Source organism: Herpailurus yagouaroundi, unplaced genomic scaffold (genome assembly GCF_014898765.1).
Source record: "Herpailurus yagouaroundi ecotype Mexico unplaced genomic scaffold, PumYag 196, whole genome shotgun sequence".
NCBI classification, from domain to species: Eukaryota; Metazoa; Chordata; class Mammalia; order Carnivora; family Felidae; genus Herpailurus; species Herpailurus yagouaroundi.
In genome coordinates this window covers 12,761,577-12,775,618 of record NW_024412427.1, presented here as the reverse complement: position 1 = coordinate 12,775,618, position 14,042 = coordinate 12,761,577, and the positions used below count along the sequence as shown (strand labels likewise).

At 46.0% G+C, this 14,042-nt stretch overlaps 1 protein-coding gene across 2 annotated transcripts in view; it reads right to left on the bottom strand.

Annotated features, from left to right (window-relative positions):
• Nucleotides 1-13,133, bottom strand: part of COMMD7 (COMM domain containing 7) — a 20,353-nt gene extending 7,220 nt beyond the window's left edge. The window contains exons 1-3 of one of the 2 annotated variants that reach the window (XM_040447355.1): nt 12,969-13,133; nt 5,732-5,785; nt 5,536-5,638 (exon numbers count right to left, since the gene is read on the bottom strand). In XM_040447355.1, coding sequence (XP_040303289.1) covers nt 5,536-5,638; nt 5,732-5,785; nt 12,969-13,052 — 241 coding nt within the window. In that variant the 5' untranslated portion in view covers nt 13,053-13,133. The remainder of the gene's footprint in view (nt 1-5,535; nt 5,639-5,731; nt 5,786-12,968) is intronic. The other variant, XM_040447356.1, reaches the window with a different exon arrangement.
• Nucleotides 13,134-14,042: the final 909 nt, after the last annotated feature.

The following is a 14,042-nucleotide window of genomic DNA, read 5'->3' as shown; positions in this document are numbered from 1 at the left end:
CTCGAACTCACGGACCGCGAGATCGCGACCTGGCTGAAGTCGGACGCTTAACCGACTGCGCCACCCAGGTGCCCCAAAATTTTTTTCTTAATAGGGGCACCTGGGTGGCTCAGTCGGTTAAATGTCTGACTTCAGCCCAGGTCATGATCTCGTGGTCTATGAGTTCGAGCCCCGCATCAGGCTCTGTGTCGACAGCTCAGAGCCTGGAGCCTGCTTCAAGTTCTGTGTCTCCCTCTCTCTCTGCTCCATCCCCATTCATGCTCTGTCTCTCTCTGTCTCTCAAAAATTTTAAAATAAAAGTAAAAAACAAAAAAAGTAAAAAAAAAATTTTTTTTAATAGAAAAATAAAACCAGACTTCAGTAGTAGCCCTACAGCCAAGTAACCTGTAATCTGGGAGCTCCCTGTGTCTGGGAGACAACTCGTAATGATAACAACAATCATAATATTAGCAACAGTGCGGCCACTGCTTACTGAAGGATTTTACAGTTATTATCTTTATTCATATAATGATATATGAGCTACTATTAGGAGCTCTGTTTTCTGAAGAAAACAGATTTTCAGAGAGGGTCAGTAACTCGGCTCAAGATCTCAAAGCTGTTAAGTAGCCGTGGTGACAAGTAAGCATACGAGGGAACATCCAGCAACCAAATGCAGTGCAGGGCCTTCCCTGGATCCTGACGGAAGCAACCAACTATAGACAAATAAAATGTGAGACAATGGGGACACTAGAACACTGACTGCATATTTTAATTTTAGATAATGGCACTGTGGTTTGATAAGGGGGAAAAAATTTATTTTTTAGAGATGGTAATCAGGTATTCAGAAACGAAATGATATGACCTGAGACTTGCTTTAAAATAATCCAGTTTGGAGAGCAGTGAGAAGTGGACGGGTTGTACATGAAACAGTCTGGCTATGGGCTGATAACTATTGAAGTCAGGTGTTTTAAAAAAATTTTTTTTAATGTTCATTTATTTTTGAGAGAGAGAGAGAGACAGAGCGTGAGCGGGCAAGGGGCAGAGAGAGGGAGACATAGAATCCAAAGCAGGCTCCAGGCTCTGAGCTGTCAGCACGGAGCCCGACGCTCCATGGGCTCCAACTCACAAACTGCAAAGTCATGACCTGCGCTGAAGTCAGACACCTAACCGAATGAGCCACCCAGGTGTCCCTGAAGTCAGGTGTTTTTTTAAGAATTACACACTAGTTAGTAAAAGAAAAACATTAAAACACACACACACACACACACAAACCACTGGGCTTTACACCAACCAAGGGAGGTAGTAGCCCCAGCTTTTCTACTGTAAGATCCTAAGCAAGTCACTGTCTTCTCTCTAGGGCTCTGTCTCTATCTACAAGACAAAGATTAGACCAGATCAGCCTTTACAAAAAGGTTTTACTTGACCCTCCCCCTACAAGGAGGAGGAGGAGGAGGAGGAGGAGGAGGAGGAGGAGGAGGAGGAGGGTTTCATGGTTAACTGTTTCTCAGATACCGGATAAGCAGGTTTCTTTATTGCAGGACTTTTCAGAGCCCAAGATATGTTAATGTGTGTGTCTCTTCAAGGTTCCAAGGCTGGGGGAGCAGGAGGGGACAGTATTTCCTGCTTCTAGCTGACCACATAAGCCTTTTCTGGATGAAAACACCAAGTTGGAGACAACTGATCTGGAGGGTTGAGGCTCCTCCAGCTCTAACAAGGAGGTCTTACTGCAAGGCAGGCCTGGGATGAGGAAGGAGGTGAGGACCTCGAGGCCCTTGTATTTCAGATGAGATTGAGAAAGGCCTTGAACGTCACTCTGAGGGCTACAGATGTCATCATGTGAAGCAAATAGTTCAGAGGTGCAGCGTGACCCCCGCTGTGCTGCAGACCGTACTCCAGGCCAGGCTGGAACCTGGGACGGAAGAGCCCCGTTGGAGACGCCACTGCCACAAGAAGGCACGAAGGACTAAGAACTTATCCCGGGCTGAGGAAAAGGACACGTGTCTTATAAGTTACACTCTCAGCTGCTCAGTCCTCATAGTCTGAGGAGTCATAGGACTGAAATCAACTACAATACATAAAGCGAAGCTTAGCAAGCACCGAATTAAGTGCTTTGCATATATTAACTCATTCGTTCCTAATGCCACCACCATAAACTGCTCTTATTGCTCCATTTTTTAGATGTGAAACTGAGGCTGATTTGCCCAAGGCTGAATAGCGACATAGGTGATGTGATCGACCCTCAAATCCACGTGAGACTGCGAAGTCCATCTCTTGATTGGTATGCTGAGTTCCTTGGGGTTCTCTGCACCTATAGAAAATGATCTGCTGTAAACAATGACAACCAATCTTGCCTGAAAAGCGTACGCCCGACATCCCCTGGGAGGCGACAGGATCCCCCAAGTTCAGTTCAACTCGCGCAGCATATACTGAGCATCGCTTCGTGTCATCACTTTACTTGTAACCTTGGCTCAGGAAAGAAGTACGAGATCTTCCTCTGACTTCAAAGAACAAGCTCTCTGTCGAAGCCACAAAACAGACACATGTAAAACAGCATGAACAATAGAAAACTGTAAGTGACTGTGGCCCAAAATGGTAACTGTAGATAAACACCATCTCTCGGGAGCTGAGAGGAAGGGAGGTCACTGCAGACTGAAGTGGTTTAGGAAGGCTTTCTGGTGGGAGTTCCCGGGCTGGGGAGGGGTGAAGGCAGTCTGACAGGGCTGAGGGGCATGGGGAGCAGAGCTAAGGAAGACAGCAAAGGAGGGAGGCAGGGACGCCAGAAGACAGAGGTCTCCGGAAAAATCAGTGTCCACAACAGCTGTTGGGTGGACAGGTCCCCACCTGCAGACAAACCCACTCCCACAGATGTAGGCTAGAGAATGAGAAAGAAGATCTGCATGCTGGGCAGCTATCCTAACGCTCACACTCGGGAGGGCACAATGTCCTGAGGATGTTCACCACGGCACTGTTTCTAAGAGTGAAGGGCTAGAACTAAAATGTCCGGCCACAGGAGACAGATGGTTAAAAGATACATCCAGTCCACGGCACATACAGCCCTGAGAAGAATGAGGTTCACATGGACAGGTCCCCATGACGTAACAGGTATGACAAAATACAAGCTGCACGAGCACTTTTATGGTTTACCACCATTTACGGCAAACAGAACATGAATGCACACGCGTGTGAACATATAAAAGGATACACAGCAAAATTAAACTGCGATGGTGTCTGCAGACAAGAGCAGCATGAGGGTCAAAGGGGATCTTTCCCTTCTGACTCTCCAACAGCTCCGCACTGTTGTAGGTGTGCAATGAAAAACGTATGCCCGCGTTACAAAAGACCGCACATTCTCCTACAGCCTTTGGTTCACGTGCCTTTAACCCGCCACGAGAGCAAAGAGAGCAAAAAATGCGAGAATCACACACACACAGAGGATGAGAAAATGTCACAGTTGGAAACATTGGGAGGTTCTGATTCGAGCCCCCAGAACATCAGGAACCTATGACAGGCAAAGGAAAGGACCTGCACAGAGACATGGGAGGGCGCCCAACTTTCAGCGCAGCAGCACCGGGCTGAGAGCCTGGGGAACATCAGCCCCGTTACCAATTTGTAAAACGTGCAAACCGGGGATGCGGTTTCACCCACTTTCAGCCGGGTCAGCATCGACTCATTCTTTGAGACTGGGCTCAAATGTCGCCCCGCTCTTTATATAAAATTAACTTTTAATTAAGTTGCCAAATTCTAGCAACTTTTTAGGCAAAACATAGCCAACAATAAACAAGACAACCTGCTGACCCTCCACCCAGATAATATAGTCACAGTTAACATTCTTTTTTGTTTTTGTTACAAAAGTAGGACTGTGGTAGTTTTATAAGCTATTATTTTTATTAAACAGTTTTATAAACTGTTATTTTTATTAAACTATTATACTGCGAAAGATTTTCCATATCATTACATTTCCTTGATAGCGTCTTTTTAAATTATTACAGAATTTCAAAAATTAGAGCAACCTTTTACTGAGGTACCATGTTAAGCATATGTTTTATATTATCTCAGTCTTCAAAACAAGCCCCCTCCACACACCAAGAAAAAGCTCAGACTGGGGGGAAAACATGAGAGAGGGGCTGCTGCTTGGGGTTGGGAGACAGAGGGTACTTGGACAAAGTCACACTGCTCATTGAGTGACAGACCCACGTCTACCTAACTCAGAACATGAATTTTTGACCCCCATGATGTTCCCCTGTAGAAACAGCACATTATACTAATCTCCAACTATTGGGCTATTGGTTTCTAATTGTTCTAGACCATTAAAACAGTGCAGTAATGGATATCTCTACAGCTAAACCTTTGTGATCGCCTCCCTCCTGGCTAGAAACTTTTCCTGATTGCTCTAGGCAAACTCTACCTCTGAAACCATCTGTCATGGAAGACCTTTTCTATTTTGAATCCACTGTGGACTAATATTTTTGAAAAAAAAAAAAAACAAAAAACAAAAAACAATGGAAATTAATTTCCAGAAATCTGAAATGAAAAACCACATACAAAATATAAGCCCCGGGGCGCCTGGGTGGCTCAGTCAGTTAAGCGTCCGACTTCAGCTCAGGTCACGATCTCGCGGTCCGTGGGTTCGAGCCCCACGTCAGGCTCTGGGCTGATGGCTCGGAGCCTGGAGCCTGCTTCCGATTCTGTGTCTCCCTCTCTCTCTGCCCCTCCCCCGTTCATGCTGTGTCTCTGTCTCAAAAATAAATAAACGTTAAAAAAAAAATTAAAAACAAAATATAAGCCCCAAATGGTTAAAATGGTAAATTTTACGTTATGCATATTTTACCACATTAAAAAAAAAAAAAATACAAGCCCGTGGGGTGCCTGCCTGACTAGCTCAATCAGTAGAACATGTGACTTTTGATCTCCGGGTTGTGAGTTCAAGTCCCACGTTGGATGTTTAATGTTTATTTATTTTTGAGAGAGAGAGAGAGAGAGAGAGAGAGAGAGAGAGAGAGAAAGAGACAGAGCATGAGCGGGGAAGGGAGAGAGTGAGGAAGACACAGAATCGGAAGCAGGCTCCAGGCTCTAGCTGTCAGCACAGAGCCCGACATGGGACTTGAACTCACAAACCCTGAGATCATGACCTGAGCTTAAGTTGGACACTTAACCAACTGAGCCACCCAGGCGCCCCCCCCAAAAATAAAATCTTTAAAAATATATATAGATAAGCCCCATTTTAAAAATCAGTAAATTCAAAATATTTTGCCAGATTGCTCTAATTTCACAAAAGGAAGCTAACTGCCTACTCTCGATTTCTATACACTGTGCAGGGGACCAGACAGCAGTTTGGGGATGGAAGCTGGGATACAGACTGCACTTTTAGCTGTACCTCTAGTTCACTCTACTGCGGTGATCTGTGTACCTGGCTTCCCTCCTAGACTGAGTCCCGCCCACGTCTGATTCTCCATTGAATGCACTGGCTCAGCGCCCAAAGCACGCTTGCCAACTCCGTGGTCTGAAACACTGTTCAAAGAACGTCTCTGGCCTCAGCTGCTAAGAGAGGCTACTCACCATTTGGAACCAGAAGGAGGCTTTTCACAATGCTTCTGAGAGGGCCAAGGCTGATCTGATTGGTGGTGGCAAACTCAGAGAGCTGAGCCAGAAACCTTTCCACCTGCAGAGAGGGAACAAGCCAGGCCTTCACTTTCTAAGCATCCCAGGGCTGTAGACCCACACTCAGCACTCTCCTTATCACAAGGTACTTTACCTCTTTTGGCTCAGTTAGGAAGTGGAAAAGCACTTCTGTCAAGGCTGAGAACTGCTGTGAAGAGAATAACACAGAACATCAGCAAAATTCTACTCCTGGGTCAGTGTTCCCACATCTCATCCACATATAGACCCTTTGGAGAGAACACACAGGTGCTGACACCTGTCTGATCATCTTATAGTTCAAATATTCACAATACCCACTACCCAGTGTCAATATATCAGTATCACCATATTGTCTGAAATATATCTTAGTGGAACACCTGGGAGATATGTATTGAGAGACTGTGAGTATATGCACACACATGCACCTCTCAAGGGTCCAAATACACACACACACACACACACACACACACACACACACACACACACAGCCTGGAAGGAAAATCATTGGAAGATTAATAATAGCAGTTGTTTTGTTTATATTTCCACATACTTATTATTCAAACATAAGCCAATCCAAATATATAATTTCTTATTCTGCCCCACTCAAATGTTAACATACTTCATAAACTTTTTCTCTGTTTTGTTTTGTTTTTTTTTTTTTTTGAGAGAGAACGCAAGTGGGGGAGAGGCAGAGAGAGGGGGACAGATCTGAAGTGCGCTCTTCACGGACAACAGTGAACCTTACGTGGGGCTTGAACTCACAAACCATGAGATCATGACCTGAGTCGAAGTCGGGTGCTCAACTGACTGAGCCACCCAGGTGTCCCTCTACCTTGTTTTTTAAAGCAGTTATTTCTGTGGAGTGAGATTTTGGGTGATTTTTATTTTCTTCTGTTTTCTCTATCCATATTTTCTGGATTTCTTCCCCCACAATAAATATTATTATGTATATAACAAAATAGTAAAATTTACACTTCCTTATACACTGTCTTAGAACAGACTCTTATTCTTTTTTTTTTTTTTTTTTTAAGATTTTATTTTAGGGGAGCCTGGATGGCTCAGTTAAGTGTCTGACTCTAGACTTTGTCTCAGGCCATGATGTCACTGTTCATGAGTTCAAGCCCTGCATTGAGCTCTGTGCTGAGTGTGGACCCTGCTTGGGATTCTCTCTCTCCTCTCTCTCTGCCCCTCTCCCACTTGCACTCCCTCTCTGTCTCTCGAAATAAATAAATAAACTTAAAAAAAAAAATAAATACAAATGGGATGTAAGTGAACCCACACACTGCATCTTGCCTTTTTACATTCAATTATATCTTAGAGATTGATCTTATCAGTAGATATAATTCTACCCAGCTTTTCCCCCCAAGAGTTTATTTTTAAGTAATCTCTACACCCAACAGGGGGCTTGAACTCACAACCCAGAGATCAAGAGACACATGCTCCACCGACTGAGCCAGTCAGATGCCCCTCTACCCAGTTCTTTTAACAAGTGCATGGTATTCAACTGCATAGACAGTATAATTTAGCTCCCTAGGGATGAACATTAGTGTGTGTGTGTGTGTGTGTGTGTGTGTGTGTGTGTGTGTATATCCGTGTGTGTGCACATGTGCTTTGTTGATGTTACTGCAATGCTGCAATGAATATCCTCCCACATATTTTTTTGACATACGTGTCTACAAAATACTTTTTAAAAATGTCTTAGGTCAAATAATATGTGCATTTTAAATTCTGTGTAAAATGGTGCCAAGTTGCCTTGCAAAGAAGTTGCATGGATTTACATTTCCACCAGCCAATGGCACATAAGTATCTACCTTCTCAAAACTTCATAGATATTCCCTGGAAACATTTTAACCAATGCTGACCCAGGGGTTGTCTTTCTGTGGTATTTACGGTAATAGCTTTGCCTAACTGCTGATTCTATATAGTAAAAACAAGAAAAGTCAGGGACAAGCTTCAGACAGTGTCCTCAAACTGTGAATTTTCCTTTATTTAATTTTTTTTTTTTTCAGCTGTGAATCTGTGGACCATCAGATCTTTGGCTGACCCTTTGCCACCCTGAGCCTTTTAAGAAAGAGAGCAGCTGTGAAGCCCTCCAGCAGCTTTTCTATTTCCAGGCCTCAGCCTAGCATTCAGGCTCAACCTCCCTGTGAGGCCTCATTCCCCCATGTCTCCTCTCAAGGGGAGCCTCAACTTAATCTGGTCTGCAGGACATGCTGACCCCCATCCCTATCTCCACTTTTCCAAACCCTCCTTTATCCTTCAATGCTCTGCCAAGACACAATGACCCTCCCAACAAGAAAGTGACCTACCCAGATTCTTAACTTCTAAGGCTCCCTCTTGGAACCTTGCCTGAGGGCACTTAGAATTTTAAATCTTGATAAGAAAAGACTTGTCTTAGCAGAGAAGGTTCCTTGTATACGTTTGTATGGTCACAGAACCTTAGTTAATGAAAGTGCATAGTTAAGTATTTGTTGAATAAATCTCCCTAAACCCTTTCCTCATTCTTTGCCTTTTTGTATCTGCATAGCTGTCTCCCTCTGGAATGCTCACCTGCCCATCACCATCCGAGAAATCAAAATCTTAACTGTTCTCACTAGCGAATACATGGAAAGATGCTCCAGATCATTCCAGAGAAATGCAAATAAGCAAAATAAGGAAATGCCACTGCTTTACTTATCAAATCTTCAAAAATAAAGGTATGATGACACCAGTGCTGATGCAAGTAAGTGCCAGGAAACAGATGTGCTCCCACTGCTGATGAGAGGACAAACTGGGGCAACCTTTCCAGACAGCAATTTGATAGTCATATCTAATTTCTATTTTTTAATTTATTTTTAAAAAACATTTATTTTTGAGAGACAGTGCGAGTGGGGAGAAAGGCAGAGAGAGGGAGACAGAGGATCTGAAGTGGGCTCCACACTGATGGCAGTGAGCCCCATGTGGGGCTCGAACCATGAGATCATTACCTGAGCTGAAGTGGGACGCTTAAGCAACTGAGCCACCCGGGCGCCCTGATAGTCATATCTAATGTTTAAATGCTTATATCTCTTGACCTAGTAATTGATTGCAGGAAGAACACCCTTCAGATATGTTCCCAAAGGTAAACCCAGCCACATTTACACAAAGCAGTTCCTCGGCAGCACTGTTCAGAAAAACAAAAGACTGAAAGCAACTGAAGTGTCTATTAACAGAGGGCTAGTTAAACAAATTATGGTAGATGCATTTCAAAGAATATCATGCAAAAGAGAAAGAGGCTAGTCTAATCTCTTGTGTAAAAAAGAAAATGTTTTAAAGGCTACCCATATATATACAGGCAGAGGCAGACTTTTTTTTTCTCCAAAGATACACAAGAAACTATTAAAATGTCAATTTCTGCAGAGAAGAGAACAGGTATTTTAACTTTATACCTTGAATACTGTTTAAATTTTCTAACTGCATGTGTTGCTTTCATTTATAGCTAGATGAGAGGATTACAGACCGTTTCTTTTTTTTCTAATGCTCATTTATTTAATTTGAGAGAGTGCACACATGCCCATGTGAGGGGGACAGTGGGGAGGTGGGAGTAGCAGTGATGGGGGAAGGGAGGGAGAGAGAGAATCCCAAGCAGGCTCCCCACGCAAGAGTCCATTTGACACTCCACTCGATCCCAAGACTGCAAGATTAGGACCTGAGCTGATATCAAGAGTCGGACACTCAACCAACTGAGCCACCTAGGCGCCTCATTCTTCTTTATATTTTTCTGATTTTCCTCTCAAATAACCATGCTAAAAATTATTTTTATTTTGTTTTTAAAATATTTTTTAATGTTTATTTTTGAGAGAGAGAGAGAGAGCGAGCAGGGGAGGGACAGAGAGAGAGGGAGACACAGAATCCCAAGCAGGTTCCAGGCTCTGAGCTGTCAGCACAGCTTGAGGAGCTCGAACTCAAAGACCGTGAGATCACGACCTGAGTGAAAAGCTGGATGCTTCACCGATGGAGCCACCCAGGTGCCCCCAAAATTGTGATTTTTAAAATCATATTCTCAAGGCTCCACATTACCTAGGACTGGTCCAAGCCATTACAGGATGTATCTAGGTGAACTCAGCACTGCACTTTGTCTCCACTTTCTGACCTGCCCTAGCAGATCAAAATTTCCCCAGCATAAGAGGCTGTGTCCATCAACCCTTTGCACACCTCACTGTGTTTAGTGGCTATTTGGGTACAGTAGGGCATTCAGATAAATACCCACAGAGTGAGCAACAAATGGTGATGCCCACATTAATACAATGATTCTTTTTCTCCTTGATATCTAGGCCTCAGACTTGAAAATAAATTCGGCTAATAGAGTGGGTACTCGGGGAAATCTGATCACCCAACAAAAGGCAGGGAAAGGACTCTGCTAAGTTGCTCATCAGGAAGAAGCTTTCTGTGTTAAAAACCAAGGTAAAGGGGCACCTGGCTGGCTCAGCCAGAAGAGCACGCACTTCTTGATCTCTCGGGGTTGTGAGTCTGAGCCCCACACTGGGTGTAGACATTACTAAAATTAATAAATAAACTTAAGAGAAAAGGGTTAAAGGTCCAGAGTGTAGTTTAAGGTTAGAATGAGTAAAAAGCAAGCTCTGATTTTAAAGGACGTGGTTTATATTTTTCCATGAATACCAAATTGGAGGAGGTAACCTTAGGCGTCATAGCATCCTGTCGCTTCAAAAAAGTTTTTTAGCAGCAGAATCTTTTTTATTATCCACATGGAAGTCTTCCAGATAATCCTGCCGCACATACAAGTAAAAGCTAAGCAACCTGGGTAGGGAGGTCATCTGGAAAGCTCTGTTCTGTATATTTAATCCCCCGGAATCTAAAATCAAGCATCAGGTCCTGAATTCTGGGTTCTACCACCCCCGGTGCCTGACCTTAAACAGGTCAATTTCTGGGGTGTCTGGGCGGCTCAGTCGGTTAAGTGTCAGACTCCAGCTCGGGCCATGATCTCACGTTTCAGGCGTTCAAGCCCTGCGTTGGGTTCTGTGCTGACAGCTTGGAGCCTGGAGCCTGCTTCAGATTCTGTGTCTCCCTTTCTCTATCCCTCCCCTGCTTCTCTCTCAAAAGTAAATAAATAAACATTAAAAAAAAAAAAGGTCAATTTCTTTCCCTGAACCATTTTTCTTATCTGTAAAATGGGAATTATAACATCACCTACCTTTTATTTTTTTAAAAGCTTTTTTTAACGTTTATTTATTTTTGAGACAGAGAGAGACAGAGCATGAACAGGGGAGGAGCAGAGAGAGAGGGAGACACAGAATCGGAAACAGGCTCCAGGCTCTGAGCCGTCAGCACAGAGCCCGACGCGGGGCTCGAACTCACGGACCGTGAGATCATGACCTGAGCCGAAGTCGGACGCCCAACCGACCAAGCCACCCAGGCGCCCCAGCACCTACCTTTTAGAGTTGCTACACATAAAGCACTGAAAACAGTGCCTGCCACATGGTACATGCTCCATAAATGACAGCTATTTTTGTTCAACCACTCTGTGATCTAGTTTCCTTAATCTGTAAAATGGGGATGATAATAAAACCTACTGCCTAGGGTGTCTGTAAAGACTCAGTGACTTAATATACATAAAAGCACTTAGAAGTGCTGTATGATAAGCAGTGGCCACTAGCCACATGTAGCTATTAAACACCTGAAAAAGGCTAGTCTAGGGACATCTGGGTGGCTCAGTTGGTTGAGCATCTTGATTTCAGCTCAGGTCATGATCCCAGGGTGGCAGGATTCAGTCTTTTGTTGGGCTCACGCTGAGCATGGAGCCTGCTTGAGATTCATTCTTTCTCTCTCTCCCCCTCTCCCCAGCTTGGGCTCTCTCTCTAAAATAAAGAAAAAAAACCTCAAAACCCTATTAAAAAGAAAAAGGCTAGTCTAATTTGAGATATGCTGTAAATGTGAAACGCACACCAGAATCAGAAAAATTAGTACTAAAAAGTAAAATATCCCCCATTGATATTTTTTATGTGGATTAGATGTTGAAATGATAGTATTTTAATATACTGGATTAAAGAAAACATTAAGTTAGCTTTCTGTTTATTTATTTCTTTACTTATTTATTAAAGATTTTATTGTCTGGGGCGCCTGGGTGGCGCAGTCGGTTAAGCGTCCGACTTCAGCCAGGTCACGATCTCGCGGTCCGGGAGTTCAAGCCCCGCGTCAGGCTCTGGGCTGATGGCTCAGAGCCTGGAGCCTGTTTCCGATTCTGTGTCTTCCTCTCTCTCTGCCCCTCCCCCGTTCATGCTCTGTCTCTCTCTGTCGCAAAAATAAATAAATGTTGGAAAAAAAAAAAAAAGATTTTATTGTCAAGTAATCTCTACTCCCAATGTGGGACTTGAACACACAATCCTGAGATCAAGAGTCACAGCCAGGCACCTTCTTTTTAATTTTTACATGTGACTGCTAGAAAATGTAAAATTAGACATGTGGCTCGCAATTTATTTCTGTTGGACAAAGGGGCTTCAGAATATGTCTGGCATTGCAATTACTTTAGGAGAAAACAGTAGGTTGTAGGGGATGCTGAGATGAAGGACAGGGAACCCCATCTCCTGGGAAGTTAAGACTTGGTGGGGGAAAACAGATGCACCTTTACAATGGTGGTGAGAAGTGTCATTTTAACCTATTTATTTTCGCTGCCTTGGTGCTTTGAAAAGGGCATCCCGACCAGCACAAGGACAGGAAGTCGGCTGGCTGGCATTTGCTGCCCCAACAGGCAAAAATCAGCCTCCCCACTTCCACTATCAAGGTGGGGGGCGGGGGAGGGGTCCTCCACTGTGTAGACTATATGGCTTCTTTCTTTAAGGACTGCCAGGTATTCCTCTTAATTGGGAGGTAGGACAGTCCCACCCTGGCCTGGCCATTACCCAAACTCACATGCGACCCCGGATTACCTGCCCCTACTCCAGGCTCCCCCACCCCCACCCCCGGGCTCCCAGAGGATGCAAAGACCCTCAGTCTCCCCAGTTGGCCTCCCTACTGAACGTCTCAAATTCCACGACTCCCCAAACTCCCTAGGCCTCCCGACACCCCAGTCTGTTCCCTCGGTTCCCCACAATGCTTTCAGCCTCATCGAGGCTCCCCTCAATTCCTCTTCCGAGATCCCTCCCCGTTCTCACGCCTCCCGGAAGTCCCACGTCTGAGTCCCCACGCCCCCGGGGCCCCTCAGCTGGCCCTAAGGCCTCCTCAGACCCCAATTTCCCTCTCAGCCCGCCCCTGAATGTCCCTAAGGCCACACCGCGCCCCGGACTCTCCCCGCCCCCCGGGCGGCCCTCGGCCCACACCCCTCCCCTCCCTCGGCCCTCGGGACCGTCGCGGGCCCGCGCCCCGGCCGCCCGGCCCACCTGCGCGCCCAGCTGGTTCAGCTGCTGCATGTCGCCGCCCACGGCCTCGGGCACCGGGTCCTGCGTGCAGTGCAGGCGGCCCATGGCGTCGGCCCGGCCTCGCAGCGCCCGCCGCCTCCCAGCTTCCTCCCTCGCCGCCGTCCGCCTCGCCGAGCTTCCGCAGCCGCACTTTCGCCACGGGCCCTCCGGCCGCCGCCGCGCTCCTCCCCCGGCCGGCCTCGGGGCGGGGCACTAGCGGAGCCGCGGACACGCGCGGGCCCCGGGGCGGGGCAGGACGCCCTGGCTGGGCAGCAGGAGCGTGCGGCCGCTGCGACCCCTGGAGAGCCCGGAGGAGCCCAGCCGCGAAACGGGGGATTCCATGCCGGATCTCCCGCTAGGTGACCCCAGAACACCTCAATACCCTTGGCCTCCCTGAGCCTCAGTTTCCCTATCTGTAACGTGATCCCAGCGACGGCTGCTTAACTGAGCTAATCCTCCTAAAACGTTCAGAACATAGCCTGGCACAAAGGAGGCCCTCAATCAATGGTTAGTGGCTATCATTATGATAGTTATTATGCATTCAGCAGATAGTAATTGCACGCTGACCATGCCAGGCCCCGCGGATAGAGAAGTGAACAGTGCAGGCCCAGTGTCCCCAGGAGAGCTTACATCAGAGCAGAGCAGCAAGGTCTCAAAGTTGGGCTTGCATCAGCATCTTCTGTAGGTCTTGTTGTAAAGCAGATTGCTGGGCCCCACCCCCAAAGCATCTCATCTGGAAGGGTCTAGTGTGGAGCCTGAGAACTTGGATTTCCAGCAAGTACTTAGGGACCACGCTTTGAGAACCTCTGGAGTGGAGGACACTGCCCCAAAGAAGTACTAATACTGTGATAATACCAGGAAGGGTGGTGGTGGTCAGGTCCATGAAGTGAGATTATTATGACAGTGGTAATCACTGCAGCCCCTGAAACACTTTAACCCCCAGTCTGTCTCTTCCCAAGGACCTCCCACAGCCCCACCTAACTTTTACCCTGATCTCTATTGGACAGAGAAGAAAACTGAGAGATGCTCCCGGGAACCTAGGACAGGACTCCCAAG